General features: G+C 41.5%; 2 protein-coding genes across 8 annotated transcripts in view; both read right to left on the bottom strand.

Moving 5' to 3' along the window:
• The window catches only part of KIF14 (kinesin family member 14), a gene marked incomplete at its 5' end in the record, with an annotated part of 34,412 nt that extends 30,051 nt beyond the window's left edge, over positions 1-4,361 (bottom strand). For 2 of the 3 annotated variants that reach the window (XM_082314399.1, XM_082314400.1), the window contains 3 exons: positions 1,052-1,139; positions 2,554-2,808; positions 3,189-4,294. In XM_082314399.1, the coding sequence (XP_082170525.1) occupies positions 1,052-1,139; positions 2,554-2,808; positions 3,189-4,294 (1,449 nt within the window). Of the gene's footprint in view, positions 1-1,051; positions 1,140-2,553; positions 2,809-3,188 lie in introns of all 3 variants that reach the window. The other variant, XM_082314401.1, reaches the window with a different exon arrangement.
• Positions 4,276-18,811, bottom strand: DDX59 (DEAD-box helicase 59). Of its 5 annotated transcripts, none has more exons than XM_082314405.1 (9): positions 18,348-18,412; positions 16,431-17,260; positions 13,484-13,651; positions 12,845-12,934; positions 11,537-11,788; positions 10,505-10,657; positions 9,887-10,015; positions 7,895-8,154; positions 4,276-4,382 (listed from the first exon to the last, which is right to left on the bottom strand). In XM_082314405.1, exons 2-9 carry the CDS (start codon positions 17,247-17,249, stop codon positions 4,346-4,348), a joined length of 1,908 nt encoding a protein of 635 aa, XP_082170531.1. In that variant the 5' UTR covers positions 17,250-17,260; positions 18,348-18,412; the 3' UTR covers positions 4,276-4,345. The 5 variants fall into 5 exon arrangements, with proteins under 5 accessions (XP_082170531.1, XP_082170530.1, XP_082170528.1 ...); XM_082314404.1 differs by having other exon boundaries at positions 18,323-18,363; XM_082314402.1 differs by lacking the exon at positions 18,348-18,412 and adding an exon at positions 18,679-18,811 and having other exon boundaries at positions 4,277-4,382.
• Between the last annotated feature and the right edge of the window lie 1,071 nt (positions 18,812-19,882).

Raw genomic sequence — 19,882 nt, 5'->3', positions numbered from 1 at the left:
TTATGATTTGTCTTATTGCTGTGGAAATCTGTAGGTGCACAATTCAAATCTCAGGTGCTGTACTGTACTCAAGCTGGTTCCTCAAAAGTGATTCTGTACCAGAAATTCAATCTTAGAAAAGCCTTAACAACAGTCAGACAGAAAAATAAATATACCTGAAGAATTCCCACAAACAACCCCCTTGCATACCTGCATTCTCAGTTTGGGTCTTTTCTTCTTAAGACATAAAATGAGTAGTTTAATTTTATTTTTTTAATTGTGCCTCCAGTTATGATTCTCTAAGTTTACCATTACTACACTAATTAATTGGGGCAGAAATAGAATGTAACCCTTCATTAAAACACTCTGGAAAGGACTACTACTTTGTTATTTTTAAATCCACATACCATAGCCATAGGACAAATCAAAAAAACATTGTGATCAGATGAAATGTTCCCACCCCCTCTCAGAAGACCACTCTTTCATAGAGAGTTATGTACAAATAAAGACCTATTCTCAAAACAGAGAAGAAAACAAAATATTATTTACAATGAAAATTTAAAATTCTTAAAAAAAAATCTCCAGGTGGGGGTATTTTTTTTTTCCTTTCAGCAAGAATATTGAGCTAGAATACTATAAATAGACTACTATTAAAGTGTATTTCACTTTGATAAGTGACAATGTTGAAAGATAAATTCATATTTTTTCAGTTCTATTTCATATGCCTCCACTGGCATGGAACCCACTAGGATTTCTTTCTACCTTTCCTTACATAAATCTTATCTTGAGGAAAGAATCATAGTGTAGCAACACATCAAAAATATCATGCCCATATTTCTCTTTTACATTATTGCCATTAAGGCAGCAAAACAATGTTGATTTTGACTATTTAGGGAACCCTGTTAATCAGAGCTACTAGCAGAAATTAGATTTGACTCAGCAAAAGAATACAGACATTAATAAATGGATTAGCACTAACGTATAAAATGAAAGAATGAAACAGATATCAAAATACTGAAATGCATCAGTTTCCTCATAATTCGATGTAAGGTCAATAGCATAAGCATACTACCTGTTGCTTGTCCATTTGTGCTATTTGAATGAAAAGATCTTCACAAAGTCTTGGAATTATTCCTCGGTCTTCATCGAATCCCATCATCCTGTAGTTACAAAAGACCTTCTAGTTCTGTTTTGTAACCCTCTATAGCTAGTTTTAATATTAATTGTATAGCTCTAAAGTTGAAAATCCATGTGCTTCTAAGTTATAGAAGTAATAAGTGACAGAAATAAACCTGATCTAGAGTTGGTGCTTGTTTGAGCAGGGAGTTGGACAAGATGATGTCCAGAGGTCTTTTCTAATACATCCATTGGGAAACGTGTTGAAAACCCAAGCCAAACGAAAACCCTACAGCAACTGAAGAGTAAATTGTACTAGAAACAGTAAACATATAGACGTTTGATATCCTGACATGCACGCATTTTATATTATCTGCACCCTGCCAGTGCAGTAACCTAAGCCTCTCTGCACCTCTGGCACAGTTTTTTCCTGTCCAGTTCTGCCACGGCAGAACACCAGTGTACTGGACTAATTCAGCTACAGTCTAGAGACTCACACAGCTGCACAACATAGTTGTCAGCAGAAGTTTGTTGTGTAGGCCGTTATTACTGATATTAATTTCAGCCTTGCTGAAGGTGTCTACCTGAAGGTGGAAGAAAAGAAAAAAACCACAACAAACCTACAAATAGGATAACAATTGCAATATTGAGCATATCTTTCTTTTAGGCCAAGGTAAATAAACATAATAAGTAAAAACAGAGTTCCCACTTAAGAAGAAAATCCTACCTCTGTGTAAGTTCTATATCTATGATAAATTGAATAGAAACATTTCTGATCCTCAACTATATATTTAAAAGTCTATAGTACTTCATGGGAATTATAAAGCTCATAGAACTGATTTTAATAGATGCATGGTTGGAAACAAAACAGTTCACTAGGCATTCTATTGAAAAATATATACAAGGTATCCAGAATTGGCTATAAACCCTCAAAACATTATTTGTCTGGGATTATTTTGGGTAAAGATTAGATTTCAAATAAGCAGCGCCACAAACATCTGGGGGTTTTTTTTGGTTTTGTTTTTAAGTTCTGAAATAGTCAAAACCATAATTAGAAAGATCTCTTAAAGGTCTTTTCCAAAAAACATTATACTTTAGAACATGTCACTTCACGCACAAAATAACAAACAGTGGTGAACAACAGCACTGGGAGAGTCTGAGAAGCTCTCAGCATTAATAAAGGTTTTTCTTCAGTAAAATCACTGGAAAGAGCTTTTATTTTCTTCACTAGATGTAGAAAGAGGTCAGTGTCAGACACAAAAATATTCTACAGCTAACTTTGTCTTAATTGTTATAAATATTGTTTTAATTATTTTTAATTTGTTTTAAAATATGCAGAAACATTTTAATACAAGTCAATAACTATGAAAATCTATTCCATATAATCTCTTTTCATGACTTTACATTGTATAACAATTGGCTCCTACAGAATTTTAACAATTATTGTCAAGAACTTACGTGTATGATTTTCCAGAACCAGTCTGCCCATAAGCAAAAAGACAAGTGTTATATCCTTCAAAAGCTCTTTCTAGGAGTGGCACTGCCAAAGTTTTATAAATCATTGCTTGGCTTGCAAAATTAGGATGACACTTGTCAAAAGACCAGAAAGAGAAGTCATAACTGAAGCTGTAAACTTGGTTTGTGGCTGGATTTCGTACAGCTGTCTCTGAACCACTCATGGAGATTACAGGGAGTGAGATTTCAGTTTTCTCTCTGAATGGAAGGAGGAAAAAAATTAAAAAATTAAAAAGTATAAGCTACATGCTTTAAATTAGTAATTTCAATTAACTACCTTATGGAAAATAGAAAGTTTGGTAATCATTGTTAAAAAGGTTTGATGAACATACAAAGTATTCAAGTGCAAAATACTTCAGCTAATGAATGTGTAAAGAATAGCCTCAAACACCTATAAAGTGAATTCAACCTCTTAATAAAATCTTTATCTTGATGCTGCATGAAATACCGGCTAATTTCAAAGTATGTATTATACCTTTATTGGGCCAATGATTCAACAAGTCAACAAATACAAAGCAGGAATCAACGTACACTATAAAATCTACTATTAGCATCAGAAATAAGCCCAGGATACAAACCTGTTACTGAAAGGCCGTACACGCACAGCTACAATCACTTTGCTGTTTTCCACTTTGAAAACATCTCTCTCGGTGCTCTTGCTCTCAGCTAGAGTTTCTGTGTTCTCTTTTGCTTTTAAACTTCTACTCACAAAAGGAGAGCTGGAGACACTAGTTTTCTTTTTGGCTAGAGTTTGAAGATGAGGTGTTAGTTTATTTGAAGTGGACAGAGATGGTTGATCCTGAGAAGTGCTGTTCTTTGGTGTAAGCTTAAACCCTTCTGTTGAACCTTTTCTTGGCGTCCTTGGTCTTTCCAAACTGTTATGTTTTATCATCAAGTGTTGCAACCTTTGCTTTCCAGCCACCTTATTTATATTGCCTTTTTCATTCAGTTGTTCTCCTGATACCCTAGTAATATATTTTGAGGTAACTGATTGTTCTGATTTAGGAACTTCCTTTTGAAATTTTGTGTCAGCAGCACTTGTCCGATATTTTAAACTTGTGCAGCTATCCTTTTCACACAGACCATCAACAAAGCCAAAGGAATCCTTGCTGTTCAGGTTACACTGCAACTTCATACTTGACTGACCCTCAGCTAACTTAAAGCTTGGTTTAACATCGTGGCTATCATTATTATTAACATTTGGTGGAAGTGCAATCTTGTAATTTCTTTGTGCAGCAGAGTCATTATTTTCTATTCCAGGCACAGTATTCTGATTAATTTTACTCTTCTCTATGGAGCCAGTCCTCATGCGCCTCTGCAGAGTAAGTTTTTTCTCCATTTCGGTATTTTGCGTGCCCTGTGTTGTTTTTGCATGCAGTTGTTCACTACTGGGCACTGACTTCTTGCTTGCTCCGGTTCTCCTCTGGAGTGTTAATCTGCCTTCAGGTTTAAGTGTAGTTGATGCGTCACTCACTTTTTTACAGGCTGAAATCACGTAGGTCCTATTTACTTCCTCAGTCTTATTCTGAGAACATGAAAGTAGACTATCCTTTTCTTCTGACACCTGCGATTCCAGCTGCTGCCCAGACGCTTTGCTGCTGGTATTCTGTGAAGAAGTCTTCTGCAAAGCGGTAGTACGTTGTGCCTCAGAGGCGCTTCTTGCAGGAACTGTGTAAATCGGCATTTTGTCTTCCAGCAAGTTAACATTAGGTTTTTAATAAGTACAACACCTTTACTAAAAGATTATTTTTAGTTGCTTCTTCGTATGGAATCTAGGGAGATAAAGGAAAAATTGTTATGATGCTCATGTCCGGTGTGAGTTATGTTTTGGTGCATGGGGAGCTCTTTGCATATACTGCAGTAAATAGATGTCCCTAAACATTAATAACAATTAGTATTCCCTTTCGCCTCCAGTACTTAAAAAAAAGCCATTCTTCTATATTTGAATGACTGCTTCCGCCAGTAGTAGGCTATTTGATTCCATTTATTGAGTTCTATGATTTGTTTCAGAAAGTAAACCAAATGTCATGAAGAAGCACCAGTTGGTACAAAAAATGATCTAATTATTTAGCAAAGATCACCATGGACATTTCTTCCAAATGATCTACCATGATCCCCAAAGAAAGGGAATTCAAGATTGTGCCTCCATCCACTCACAACTATTTATGCTCTTAGTGTTTCACCGTGTCCTGGTTTTGGCAGGGAGAGAGTTAGGTTTTTTTTTTTTCCTTCTAGTAGCTGGCAGAGTGCTGTGTTGTGGATTTAGTATGAGAATAATGTTGGTAACACACTGATGTTTTAGTAGTTGCTAAGTAGTGTTTACACTAGTCAAGGACTTCTCAGCTTCTCATGCCCTGCCAGCGAGAAGCTGGGAGGGGGCACAGCCAGGACAGCTGACTCAAACTGGCCAAAGGGCTATTCCATACCATATGACGTCATGCCCAGTCTATAAACTGGGGGGGAAATCGCTGCTCGTGAACTGGCTGGGCATCGGTCAGCAGGTGGTGAGCAATTGCATTGTGCATCACTTGTTTTGTATATTATTTTACCATTATTATTAGAAGTAGTATTTTCCCTTCCTTTTCTGTCCCGTTAAACTGTCTTCATCCCAACCCACAATTTTTTTTTTTTTCCCCCCCCCCCCTCTCCCCTCTTTCTTTCTTTCTTTCCAGTTCTCTCCCCCATCCGACTGGGGAGGGGGGAAGTGAGCAAATGGCTGTGTGGTGTTTAGCTGCCTGCCAGGTTAAACCGCAACACACACTTAACAGACTCCAATAGAACAACAGAGTTATTAATGTTGAATAGGAAACCTGTGAACACAGAAAGCAGATTGTTTTTTCAGGATTTTGATATATTATATAAAACCCACTCTCAGAACAGGACAGTTAATAAAGATGACTGTTACAATACTTTTGGACATTACTTTAGTTCACTATAGTACATACACACCTAGCAAAACAAAGATACCTAGCCTAGCGGACAGAAGAAAAACTGTAAAATGCATTCCACATCCTTTCTACATGTAAATATTTAGAAAGCTGTATACATCCAATCTGTATAGGAAAGTATATTTTCACTGTTGCATATGCATCATAGTTACCGGGTTGTTACAGGTTTGACATCACTACCCACTACAGACTTGCCAGCTGCAATTAATTTGCTATTAAAAGTCAACAAGAAGTCACCTGCCTTAGATCCTTCAAAAGTTGCATATATCATTAAAAAAAGAAGCAGAAGGTCAGGGGAAAAAAAGGAAAGCAAGATGAGAGCAAGTGATGTAGAAGCAACCATTTAACCATTGCTCCAACAGAAGTTTCTTTCAATGCTACACTTTCAAGTCATAGCTCTTGGAGTACTCTCAGAATTTATGCAATTACACCCACTTCTACACACGTCATGACCGCACAAAGTTTTCATGGCTCAAAAGTCGCGAGGAAAGTTTCAAGAATTTCAAACCAGAGTGTATTCGTTGCTCAATCCAGTTTGATAAAGGAGACTACTTATGTTACGTGAATTGTAAAATATACATTTTGTGGTTCCATCTAGCAGTCAATAAATAAAGAATCCTGGTTGTGAGCCGTGAATTGTTTTAGCGTTTTCTGAAAAGTCCATCTTTCCATTCAGCTTTAAAATAACTAGCGTAAGAAGAGAAGCTCTCCCCTCCTGTTGCTATAGCTGTGCCTTGCAAATATTCACAAAGCTTTCCTGTAGAAAACTTAAACCTCCTCATCAAAAGCTCCTTCATTCTAAAATAAGTAAGAAGGTTCAAGACTTTTTTAAAAGTACACTTGCTCCTCATTTTTAGTTGATTACAAATACTAACTAGAGATGAAACCCGAGTGTTCAAAGCCGGTGAAAACGCAGGGAAGCATCGGCATCTCCACCATCCCTCAGCGAGCCTCCCCTCCTCGGGCGAGCCCCCGCAAGACTCCCGACACGGCCACAGACCTGTTTCACGGCCGCCCCGCTGAAGGCGCCCCGCAGCCCCGCCGGGCCGCCGAGCCCGCCCGCGGCCGCAGGGGGCAGGCGAGGAGAAGGCGGCGGCCGGCCGAGCCTGAGGGGACTTCGCGGGGCGACGCCTCCGGCGCCCGCAGCCCGCTACCCCGCGCTGCCGACCCGGCTCTGCGGCTCCCGAAACGGGGGCCCAGCCCTGCCGCGGGCAGCCAGAGGCCCTCGGGACGCGGCAGCGATACCCACCCCCGGGGTCCGGGGGGAGCCCCGCACCTCACCGCGGCCCGTCCTCGCCCGCCGCCCTCGCCCCGCTCCGCTCGGCAGCAGCCGCGGCCGGCGCGCGCTCTTCCTGCCCCGTTTGAATGCGCCGCGCCCGCGGGGATTGGCTCCTGCGAGGGCTGCGTCAGAAGGGGGCGGCCCCGAGCGCCACCGCCCCCCCCTCGGAGCCTGGGGCCGCCCTCGCTCCCGAGGCCGCTCCCAGCGCCCGGCCGGGCCCCGCGCCTTCCCCGCCCGCCGGGGAGGCCCCGCTGCCGGCACCCTGCGGCTGGCGGGCGGGACGCCCGGCGCAGGCGGCGCCCCCTCCATCGGCAGGCTCAGCCCCGCTCCGGCGGGAGCGCCGGCCGGCCGGCTGCGGGGAGCCGCGCAGGCACCCAGCGGCCTGCAGGACGCGGCGCCCAGCGACCGGCCCGTCGGCAGCCACGGCAGCGTGGGCAGGCCTGAGGACTGCAGGAGGAGAAAGATGATCATCAAGTACTTCGTGAAATCCCCACAAGAAACAAAAATTGCCCTCCTGCCGAAGGACATAGACGTTTTATAAAAGATTCGGCATTTATAAATACTGTACAACTGAGTTAGTATGAAAAAGTTTTAAAAAAAATTCCAGTAGAGGGAGACAAAAGACAAAGCACGGGGGGGCGGGGGCTAAAAGCTTGAGTTTCTCCTCACATGAGATTATGTTAAAGTGGTAGCAACAGTACATAGAAAATAGTAGAAATCATAATAAATATCATATTTCAGATTACCAGATTCATACTAGGAGTTTGTCCTTAACAACTATAGAAATCTATTATTGTTACAGACCCCCTAGCACCAGTGCCACGCTTACGTCATCCGTCTTGCAGCAGGTAAGACCTACTCTTTTTGTTTCTAGTTGGGGAAAAATAATAATCAGTACCAAGCTTTTAAAAATGAAGATAATGAGACTCCTTAAAAAACTGAATGTATAAACTTCTTTAAAGAAGGCAATATACAAGGCATCATAATTCCGCATTTATTTTTAATCACACTTTCATTATAATTACATAAGGTTACTATAAATATATATCTTTATTACCTCTGAGAATTATTTTTGTCGTGTTTTCTAATAATGTCCATGATATTATCTCCTGTTACAAGACTATTCTGTAATTGTTTAAGTCTCTGTTGTTCCCTTCTCTTTTGGTCATGAAGATACGGGGAATTAAGCAGCTGTGGGGGAAGAATGGTGCCCGTTGGTTTTACTCTCTTCACAACATCCCAAAAGAGCTTCTTGCTGTTGTTATTGATAAAAGTAATTGCAGTTCCACTGTGACCCAACCTCCCTGCTCTTCCAACCTGAAAAAGCAAAAACTCATTTTAAGTTATCAATATTAAATGGAAGTCCTTCATATATCCTTAAAGTTTATTTTCTGTTATAAAACAGCAACTAACCTAAGTGACAAGGCCAAATCTCTTTATCTCATCCTCTAAGCACAAAGTTTTAATAAACTTCTTGAGTTCCAGATATGCAGAGCGGAAGCTTTAGCTTAAATGCATCTAAAATTACCACTTGCTTATGGGACATACCAGAAGTCCAATACTGGTGCTGAGATATGTGATATAGCCTATGGGCAAAGGCTTACAGTAAATCTGGTCCAAACAAAATGTTTTAAAAAATATTTATTATAGTAATACCACATACATGTATCTTGTATCAAGCACGGTATGTACAAGCATGACCATAAAAAAGCCCTTTATGTTCAATGTTCTAGTAACTTAAAATTATTTCTCAATATTATCCAAAGTGCTTGAACAAATTAGAAAAGAACCTACAAAGACATTTAGGAAGAGATAGCATATTAATATTGGTATAGTTTTGACGTTAGGAAAGACCATTTTTATTTATTTACTAACTTGCTTGAAACTTTAGCAGAAAGATAATTAAAAACCACAAAGGTGTGCTGCAGTTAGTAACACAGAATACTTTCGGAGTTCATGAGACTGGATACTTCCAGAGGTCCTTCCCACCTATTCAGAACAGGGCTAACTTCAAAGTTAGATCAGTTTGCTCAGGGCCTTGTCCTATGGAGTTTCCAAGCACAAAGGTCCCACAGCCTCTCTGGGCAGCCTGTTCCACTGCCTGACTACTCTCACTATGAAAAACATTCTTCCCTGTTATCAGGCCAGAATTCCCCTTGCAGCAAGTTGTGACCGTTGGCTCTCGTCCTCTCACTGTGCATCTCCAAGAAGAGTCCGGCTCTGTCTCCTCTGTAAGCGCCCATTACCAAATAGAAGACAGCAATTAAATCTCTACTCCAGCCCAAACAAGCCCAGTTTCCTGTGACTCTCTTCATCTGTCAGGTGTGACAGGCCCCTGACTTTGTCTGGACTCTCTCCAGTTTGTTAGCTTTTCTTGTAGCGATGGTCTCAAAACTGGACACAGTAGTAGAGTACTGTGGCTTCATAAGTGCCAAAAAGAGGGTAATTATTAGTTCTCTTGATCTGCTAGCCAAACTGGGGTTGGGGTGCGTGTACATATACATAAATACACACACACACATGTGCAACCCACGCACCATCTTTTTTAAAGCAAGAAATCTTCACAAAATAAAAAAAAAAAATCGGAGATACTGGAGTAGGAAGAGAGAATGAAAAGAAAGGTCACGACTGGTTTCCTGATTGTATTACATGCATATCCCACACTGCAGATGAGCTGCAGCAGAAACAGTGGTATTTGGCCTTTCTTCACACAGAAAAGTAAAAACACGGTAAGCTTTGCTTTCTATAGACACAAAATGATACAAGAGAGTACGAAACAGGAAGAATAGTACTGCAAACATAATTGACATAAGAACACTGTTCTAGGTTTTAGTAACTTACATAGGAGATACAAGAACAGTGTTCTAGATCTTAGTAATTTACGTAAGAGACTTATAGAAGAGATATTCAGCTCCTTTCTTTCTTTCCTATAAAAATATTCTGAAGAGGAAAATGATCTTTATGATTACATTTAAATTTAAGTGTCCATAGGTGGATGTCACATTACAGTACACTTTTCAAATAATACTTCAGCAATTTATTTATTTACCTGATGTACATATTCATCCATACTTGAAGGCATATCAAAATTTACTACCAGTTTGACATTGACAAGGTCAAGCCCTCGTCCAAGGACTCCAGTACTTACTATAACTTCATACTTCTCTTGAAGTAATCCCTGGCAAGGGAGGAATAAACCAAAATTAATTATTTTTTCCTTATTTATATTTTGAACCTCTCCCAAGCATAGGCTAGGGTTGTTATACAGTGTAAGAACACCCAGAGGGATTATTCTATTGCAGAAGAGAGAACAGACCCCCTGTATTCTTGATTTAAATAGGAATATAATTCACAGAGCTAATTAAAGGGAGATCAAAACCACAATTTTAATTAAAAAATAATCAATTAAAGTTAAATGCATATTTAAATCCCAATTTCAAAGCAAATAACCTAGGAAATAGTCTCCAGTATTTATCTGCATTTAAAATAGCATTATTGTCTACAGTTTTGCTTGGTCCCATCTGTCTCTCCTCTCCTCCAACAATACTCCAGGTTTTATTGCAGAAAAGACGTAAATTATGACTTCACTCATTCAAATTAAGCCACCTTTAAAAAAATTGGCCATTTTAAATCTATCAAAACCCCCATAATTTTAGGAGGCACAAACCTGTAATATGTCTGTTCTTTCCACCTGAGACTTTTCCGAATGCATAGCTGTACATTGCAATCCTGTAATCTTATGAACAGCATCACTCAACAGGTCTGCTCCTAGCTTACAGTCCACAAACACCAGCACTGGAGGCTTGAAGAGTTTTGTATCCTGTAAAATGAAACACTTCATGTAAGAAGGTATTACAACAGTTTGCTGCTCATCATCAGCAACTTGGAGTCAATTTCTTCTGCTCATTATCTCTAACATTAAGAACACTTTCAGATGAATAAATATTCTTAGACTCCAGATAAGAAAAAACAAGATACCAGCCACGAAACTATACCAACCTGTACATCATAAACATATAATGATTTGTAGTCTCAGAACCCAAGTTTATACCAATACATGCATTTTTTAGAAGTCAGACGCTTTCTTTTATGTTTCTTTAAATGTTACATAATAATTCCGGATTTCTTTAAGTTCTGAGGTTCAGTTAAAGATTCTTATTTACTTCTTGGATAACCTCAGCCAAGACTCCAAAATTCCCCCCCAAAGTACTCATAAAAGATATATATTATTATTCACATAAAGAAAATTCAAGAAAGAACTAAATTAGCTTTCTCGCTGGTTTCTTTAATGACTTTTAAAATTACAAACCACTCCCAGGCCATAAAGCAGCTATGACAGTTTAAGAAAGTCCTGTTCCTCTGCCACTCACAGATAATCAGTACAAATCTTTGGAATGCCATACTGCAAATCACAAAAAAATTATCAAAGTTATAATTTTTAACTTGGATCCCAGCACAGGAATCTAGTTTGCTGCTGCACAGGAGGAGGTGTGAGCAATGGGGGTGGAGTAATCTCTGAAATTGCCATTAAAGCTCCTACACTGCAGAACTACTGAACTAGTTAGTGCAGTTACATGCTTAACCTCACTCCACCTCTTCACTGCATACAGATTAGAATTAAAGATGAGAACCTGACAGAGATGCGTAAAGACATGAATAATTTTATAAGTTGTTCTTATGAGAAAAATATTACACTTACATTTAGTATTTCAAACAGCTTTTTCTTTTTAGATGGTTCTTCTACCCACAAGATAATTTGGCGAACATTGGAACACGGCAGATTCTTTTCTCCAATTGTTATTCGTACAAAATTGTGCAGAAGCTGATTTGCTAGGTGTTCAATGCCCACTGGAATCGTGGCTGACACCAGTATGGTTTGATGATCGTGAGAGACGTCTTCCAAAATGTCCAACACTTGCTGCTGGAAACCCATTTTTAACATGGTATCCACCTAAGTGAAAAATATTAGATTTGTACCAGATTTTTCCATAAACAGCAGAATCCTGAACTTCAATTGACAGAAGAATCATAATGTGCAAGACTGGCATGTAATAATCCAAACGCAGGAGTATTTTCAGTCAGAAGAAAGACTAAGTGAGAAAATTAAAAACAAATGGCTCACACTGGTCTAGCAGTACTGCATTGTCAGGTATCTAAGTCTTTTATAGCCAGCAGAACATGCATTCATAGAATACCAGGTTGGAAGGGACCTCGAGGATCATCTGGTCCAACCTTTCTAGCACAATCTAGACGAGATGGCCCAGCACCACGTCCAGCTGAGTCTTAAACGTGTTCAGCGTAGCAGAGTCAACCACTTCCCTGGGGAGATTATTCCAATGATTGACTGTTCTCATTGTGAAAGATTTACCTCTCGTGTCCAATCGGAATCTCCCTGGGAGTAACTGGTACCCGTTACCCCTTGTCCTCACCATGGGACTCCTGATAAAAAGGGAGTCTCCATCTTCTTTGTAGCTCCCCCTTAAGTACTGGTACATGGTGATGAGATCACCTCTAAGCCTCCTTTTCTCAAGGCTGAACAAACCCAGCTCCCTCAGCCTGTCCTCACACGGCAGGCTTCCCAGACCCTTGATCATCTTGGTGGCCCTTCTCTGGACCCCCTCCAGCCCGTCCACATCTTTTTTGTGTAACGGGGACCAGAACTGTACGCAGTATTCCAGGTGTGGCCTGACAAGCGCTGACTAGAGAGGGATGATGACTTCTTTATCTCTGCTGGTGATGTTGGTTTTGATGCAACCCATCATCCTATTGGCCTTCTTGGCCACAGCAGCACACTGTTCACTCATGTTGAGCTTATTTAAATTGTATTTAAATTGCTCAAATAATTGAGCTTATTTAAATTGGATTTTAAAATGAATTTTTCTCTTAAGAAATAGATATTATCTTTATAACAAACACTCTGTGTGTTTAAACAGTTAGATTAGCCACTCACACTGGCTCTTCAAGGACCTCTGTATAGGCAATATAGCCCTGATAACTAAAAACTTACTTCATCCACCACTACAATTTTTATGCCATGCAGTTGAACAGAACTTTGCTTTAAAATCTCAAGAAGTCTTCCAGGTGTTGCTATTATAACCTAAAAAAAGAAAAAAACAAAAAAAACCCCAGGAGTTAGAAATTCCATGAAAGGACAGATGACTGTCCTAGAAAAACTATAAAGTTACAGCACATAGGTGAGGAGGGCACTAAGTAGTGAAATTACTTGTGTTCAAATAAGTCTTAAAACTTTTACAGATAACTTAATAAATTATGAAGCCTCAAAAGCAAATGGACCTTTTAGAACTCTAACAGAAGTGTCTAAATACAAGCAATGTAATCTGCATTAAAAACAAACTATTTTTGCTGTAAAATACAACTCCTTGTCTAATAAAATGGCATATTTCAGTCTTTGAAAGTAGCAATATTATGCATGAAACTTTTTAAAAACTAAAAAAAAAAAAAAAAAAAAAAAAAAAAAAGAAGTATTACTGTATAATTTTCAAGAGCTAACAATTATTTTAGTAGTTTAGACTTAGGAAAAACACATTTTTGTGTGTCCATACACATCAACAGGAACATTTTTCTTTTCTGTGAATGTCATGAAAACATAACTCTCCACAGGATCTTTCCATGCTATAGTCCTTACCTTAACATTTTGCTTGAGACGGTGAAGCTGTGGTGGCAGTGGTAAACCTCCCACCAGGAGAACTGTTCTCATGTTTGGTAAACCAGCCATCAGTTCTTTAGCTTGTCTCTCTATCTGAATTGCCAACTCCCTTGTTGGTGCCAAAATAAGGGCAGATGGAGTTTCTGTCTATAAAGAGGGGGAGAAATCTGTTGAAGATGGAATTGCTTTATTATTTAGATAAAAAGCTTTCAAAATTAAATCTCCCAATACTAAAATATATAGTGCAGCTCCTGTGGATACAATTAGACTGCTAATACCCTTTCTATCTGAAGAGAGAAGGCAGAAAGGGATTATACCTTTAACAATGCAGGCCAAGGAAGTCTATCCCTCAATTACTCAACTTTTGAAAACAAAAAATTAATGCGTGTGTAAGTACACTGTTAGAATAGCTTCCTGACAACAAAAAAAGGCCCAGAAAGTTAGCAGTCATTTGTAAAGATTGCTTTTTTCTATTTTAGTTATTGCACTGAATCTATAACAGAAATTCAGAATAAATTCCACATGAACTCAAAACACAGGGTGCTAGTTGAATCTAGAGATGATAAAAAAAAAGTTTTTAGAAGTCTTGATGTTACAGGAACAGACTATTTCCCTTTACTGTCTTGCATACCACTAAGTAAACACATTAAGTATTAGCCAAAGAAGATAAGCAGTGATAGGAACTTTATACAGCAAAAACATATGTCTCTGAAATTTAAAAACAAAATTAATAGCCCCTCTGACCCACTATTAGTCAGCCAGGTAGCGACGAATCATTACAGTGGTACAGTCTTAAATTTTTTTGTTGTTGTTCCTTATGTAAGGATCTTCAACCAAATTATCACCTCATTGATACTTCTGCAACCCAGAAAACACAAAATTACAGGGTAGTACTTCCTCTTAGATTAATATAGATTCCTAACTTCAGTTAACACATACTAACAAAGTAAAAAGAATATAAGCTAAAACACGGCAGGGGGGAAAAAGGCAGAACAATGGTCTAGCTCCAAGACGCATTATTTCAGTGATACTGATCACCTCTTCAGCAAATAAACAAAGCTGTCTCATATATTGATACTACAATCACAAATTCACTTAACAGTTTTCTGAATGGTATGTGTTTCTTTCTGGTCTCCAACTGGAATATTTACAAGGGACCAACAGTAGGAGGTTGTTCCTTTCCCACTGCATCAGCACAGGAACTACATAGTTAAATACTTGTGTCAAGAAGGGCTTTTTGAGTTATTTTCAAGTGGGCAACAGTGTTTAACTTAACAACTTACCACCACAAAAAAAGGTATTTACATAGATATGGAGAAGCCAGGAACTGTCCGGTATCTCACCACCAGATTACCATTATGCTCTCAACATCTCATCTCTCTTTTACATTAAAAATGAAAATTATTTTAAACAACGAAATAAAATTCTTTCTTGACATATGTATTAACTTGTAAAGTACTCTGAAGATGAAGAATGAGAAAGATCATGTAGAGAAATTAAGTATTATTCATTGAGGCTCCAATTTTGTGCATGTTATTATAAGCATATAACTGTCTTGCAGACTTTAATGATAATGAGACAGGGGAGGTACTGGAGTGTAATACTCTTGTTCTTAAATGCTTCTATATAATGCCTCCATTCTTAAAACTAATGCTATAGTAGTTCAAAGATTAAGAGTTACTTAAATGATCTTTAAATTATTAATTTGAAAAAAAATTATACACACACACACAGTTGTGTGTATATTTATCTACAAGGGCATCTAAACAGTCCAAAACATCAACTAGAATCAGGTCCAGAATTTTCAAATATATTCTTATGCATCTCTTTTTTAATAAAACCACTAAAGCAAAAAGCAATACTGAACCACACACAAGGTACAGAACACTATTTGCTATTACTCCTCATCATGCATTCATGTCCTTCCGAAACAAAAGTCGTCTTAATTGCTTTTTCCCACAGTATCAAAGGGGAGACTGTGTCACTAGAGGATTTCAGAAATTATATTACCCCAAATTCCTGTAGTTATTTGATGGTCAGCTGAACATATTCCAACAGAAATTATTCTCTGAAATTACACAGATGCCAAAAAATCTCTTACAGCCATCTGATCTATCAAGATATAGGAACAACTGTTGGAACGGGTCCAGAGGAGGGCCACAAAAATGACCAGAGGAATGGAACACATTGCTATGAGGAAAGGCTGAAAGAGCTGGGGTCGTTCAGCCTGAAGAAGAGAAGGCTGCAGAGAGATGTTATTGCAGCCTTTCAATACTTAAAGGGGGCTTATAAGAAAGATGGGGACAGACTTTTTAGCAGGGCCAATAGCGCTACAACAAGGGGTAATGGTTTTAAAGTAAAAGAGGGTAGATGCAGACAAGATATAAGGAAGAATTTTTTTACAATGAGGGTGGTGAAACACTGGCACAGGTTGCCCAGAGAGGTGGTAGATGCCCCATCCTTGGAAACATTCAAGGTCAGGCTGGATGGGGCTCTGAGCAACCTGATCGAGTTGTTGATGTCCCTGCCAGTTGCGGGGGGGATGCACTAGATGACCTTTAAAGGTCCCTTCCATCCCAAAGTGTTCTATGAACTTCTTGCAGAAGGCTTGGAACTATTTTCACTTTCTATTTTAAGCCATTTAGGAAGTTTAACACAGAATTTAATTACCTTTCTTAACAAGGAGAAACTGTATATTAGGTAATATTAATAGAGTTGCTTTATCTCCTGATCAAAGTGAAAAAACATTCAAAGTCATTAAAAATAATCAGCACCTCCCCCCTCCAAGAACCAATGCTCCATCAATCAAATGTAAAATAAATCATTGAATGTCAATAAAAAGCACTGCATTACATTCTCAGTTACACTGGAAATCCAAGAGACAAAGTTGCAAACCACTTTCTATAGACACACGAAGTTTCATTACCTCTTTCAAAACCTTCATAATAACAGGGAGTAGGAAGGCTGCTGTTTTTCCGGAACCCGTGTCTGCGCTAGCCACAATATCCCTCCCTAGTAGTCCAACAGGGATCATTTGCATTTGGATGGGAGTTGGGACCTCATAGCCAGAATTCTTTAAATTATGGTTTAAAGTTTCAGGAAAACCACAGTGTTCAAACTCTACAATAGGTCTTGGAACTTGCTGGCCCTGGACAGCAATACCTAGCTGCAGTTTAAGGTTCTCAATCTGCTCATCTCGCAAACCTAAAATAAAGGAATGATCTTTGTAGAAATAAGGTGTATTAAGCAGGTGAGTTTCTGCTTGAGATTCTGCTTTTGTGAGTTGATCAGATTTTAGCTTTTTTTCCTTTTCTTGAGATTGTAGAAGGTGTTTGGCTTTACATTCCAAGCTACAAACATCTTCATCAGTTTTATCGCAGATATACTCTCCATAGCGACCACACACAACACACACAGGTTCTCCAGGTTCTGCCCAACGCTGGGATTTGCTGAAGGATTTTATGGGTTCTTCTGAAGAGCTATCTTCATCAGTATTTTGGTTGTCCTTTCCCAAAGTTGTATTAGCAACACCAAGATCTCCAGCTACAGGTTCTGTGCGTTCTTGTACAACTTCATTCAAATTGCATCTTGAAGCAGAAGTTTCTGTTCTAACTGACTTACAGTCTTGGAACTCGGTGGTCTCTTCTAGCAAAGATCCTCCAGAAGACAATTTATTTTTCTTAGCTGTACAACTTTTGTCGTCATCAGCAGTCCTCTTGACTTTAACAGATCTTGGTAAAAACATGCTTCAGTACACTAGAAAGAAAATTGTTACAGTTGTTAGAAACTACTGAGAAAGGTACATTGTACTGTTACCACAAAAAATTCAAGTCTTGGAAATGTATTTGCAAACCTAGAAACCAACTTTTAATCTCTGAAAAGATCTAGAAACTGCCTTGTCTAAAAATGATCTTGGTCTTAATAGTGTTGATGCAATGTAAAGCAGTACTTTAAAATAACAGTAGAAGCATGGAACAATACAGAGAGATCCGCCTACAATTAGTTTTCAGTATTAGACATTTGCAGTTGAATAGAAACTTTGATTTTCACTATCTGTCAGGAAATGTATCCATTTTGAGAGCCAGTCATATTTAAATCCTTGGAGAATTTAGTTGTGTGTAAGATGAGATAGAGAAGCAAAACCTGTGTTCTTCTAAGCTATGAAAAAAACAACCAAACAAAACCACCAATTTTGAAAAGGATGTGAAATTTAGTACAGGACCCATCCAAGACCACTCCTTTCGTTGTCCTTTTCAAAGTCCACCCAAATTTAAACAGGCTGTAAACTTTGAGATCTGTTTAGAGTCCAGCTCTGTTTGTCCAGGGTGTCAAAGAAAAAGCGAAGACCTACACGATCAATTCGCCGAGTCTCTACTGTAATACAAGAAAGCCGAATTAAGTGTCCATAAATAACCATAACTCTTATATTCTGAAACTTTCAGCAGCTGACTCTGAAAACGTCATACGTTCTCACCAGTCGTTTGGTGCGGCACAATCGATAAACAAAAGTACACAAAATACCGTAACTTTATTCTGAATTAATCGTATTGTGCATACCAGCCTCTTTCAGCTTCTTTTTACATCAGCTTTCTAAAAAACACACAGAGCTCTCTCTGGGTTGACAGGCAGCTTTTATTCCGCGTCGCTCCAAGGAGCTGGGAGCGGCGAGGCACCGGCAGGCGCCCGCCGCAGAGGAGCCCTCCGACCCGCACCCGCGGCCCGGAGAAGGCGGGCGGGCCCGGGGCGCCCGGACGGAGGTTGCCCGCCCCCCCCCGCCGCTGGACCAGACGCCAGATCTCACCGCTTAACGTTTCGCACCTAACGAGAACTTCCCACAACGAACCTCTCTACAAACTCCGTAACCTTTCCGCCGAGGGGAGCAAACCGCGCTGACGAAGAGCGCCAGGCTGACGAAAAAGACTCTACCTCTAACGGGCTCCTCGGGAGGGTCCCGTCCTGCCGCCAGCGGGGACCCGGCCGGGAAGCCCCCTGCCCGCGGGGCTCCCGGGCAGCACGGCGCCCTCTTCCCCGCCTGCCCCAGCCCTCCTCTCCGGCAGCGGCTACACACCCCGCAGGAGATCAAGACGGCGCGGGGCCGCTTCTCTCCGCTAGCCTCCCCCGCCGCCCTGCCCGCACCCCCGCCCCGCTGCTGCGAGGCGGAGCCCGGCCCCCACCTCCTCCTCCTCCTCGCCGGCGCAGGGACGCCGCCTCACGCACCGCTACCGACCGGCCGCCGGCCCCGCCGCCGCCGCCTCCCCTCACAAAATGGCGGCGCTCCCACACCGGCAGCGCCCCCACGCAGGCGGCGCCGGGCGCGCGGCCGGCGGAAGCAGGGAGCCGCCGCCGGGGAGCGCTGGGAGAGCAGGCGGGAGGGCGCGCCGGGGCCGGGGCGCGCCGAGGGGAAGCCAGACGAGGGGCGGGGGCTCCCGGCCGCACGGGAAGGAGCAGCCGGGCCCCAGCGGCGGCCGCGGGGGCCGAGAGGCGAAACGCTCGCCGCCGCCCGCTGCCTTACACGGGGAGAGACGCGGGGCAGGGGCGGGCAGGGCTCCCCGCTGCCGGGGGGTGGCCGGGCCTGCGGACTCGGCCGGGGAGGGGAAAGCCCCACCGACGGGAGATGTCCCCGCTGAGCTCGGGTTGGGGGGATCGGACGCGCGGCTGTTGCCCCTCCCTGGGTCGGCCCGGGCGGGCCGGCGCTCCGCTCCGCATTCCCAGCCCCGGCTGCCCGGTGCTGCGAACGCAGCGGCGTTTGCGCAGGTGGGGGCAGCGCCTTGTTACGGCGCACGGTGCGGGCGTGCGGCGTGGCGGATGCGTGCCCGGCGCCCGTCACGACCCACTGGAAACGGCTGGAAGGGCCTGACGGGAGAGCTGTTCGTATACTGCAAATGGAATACGTTATTTTTATTATTTTCAATAATAAATAAGCGTGCCTTATTTACACTACATTGCAATACACGAGAAGACCAGAATTTATCACGTTTCACTGCAGGGCAGAAGAGACTTTCAGACTGAACTTCAGGCTGTGCTCTGCAAGACAGCCCGGGTGCGACCACTGCACCAGTGCCCCTGCCCCAGGCAAACCACGCTGGTGGAGAAGCGTGCTAAGGCTTGGATGTATGTCCCCTGGGAGGGCCGATGGGTTTAGCTGCTTGGCCGTTGTGAACAGGGTGGTTGCCGCTACTCCCTTTCTTTCCTAGGATGCGCGTCAGCAGTAGGTGAGTCAGCCTGTCCCAGATACGCCCTTGCAACACCAGGACCCTGAGGTGGTGTCACTGTGTCTACACCGTTTGCAGGAGGTCCTGGTTTTGAGCACAAGCAGGAAGACCAGAGTATTCCTAAAATAAAAGTATACCCTATGGCCATAAGTGATTTGGTGCATGG

The sequence above is a fragment of the Platalea leucorodia genome, assembly GCF_965183815.1.
Source record: "Platalea leucorodia genome assembly, chromosome: 5".
NCBI lineage: Eukaryota > Metazoa > Chordata > Aves > Pelecaniformes > Threskiornithidae > Platalea > Platalea leucorodia.
Note: the sequence above shows the minus strand (reverse complement) of the source record. Positions and strands in the feature narration are given on the sequence as shown.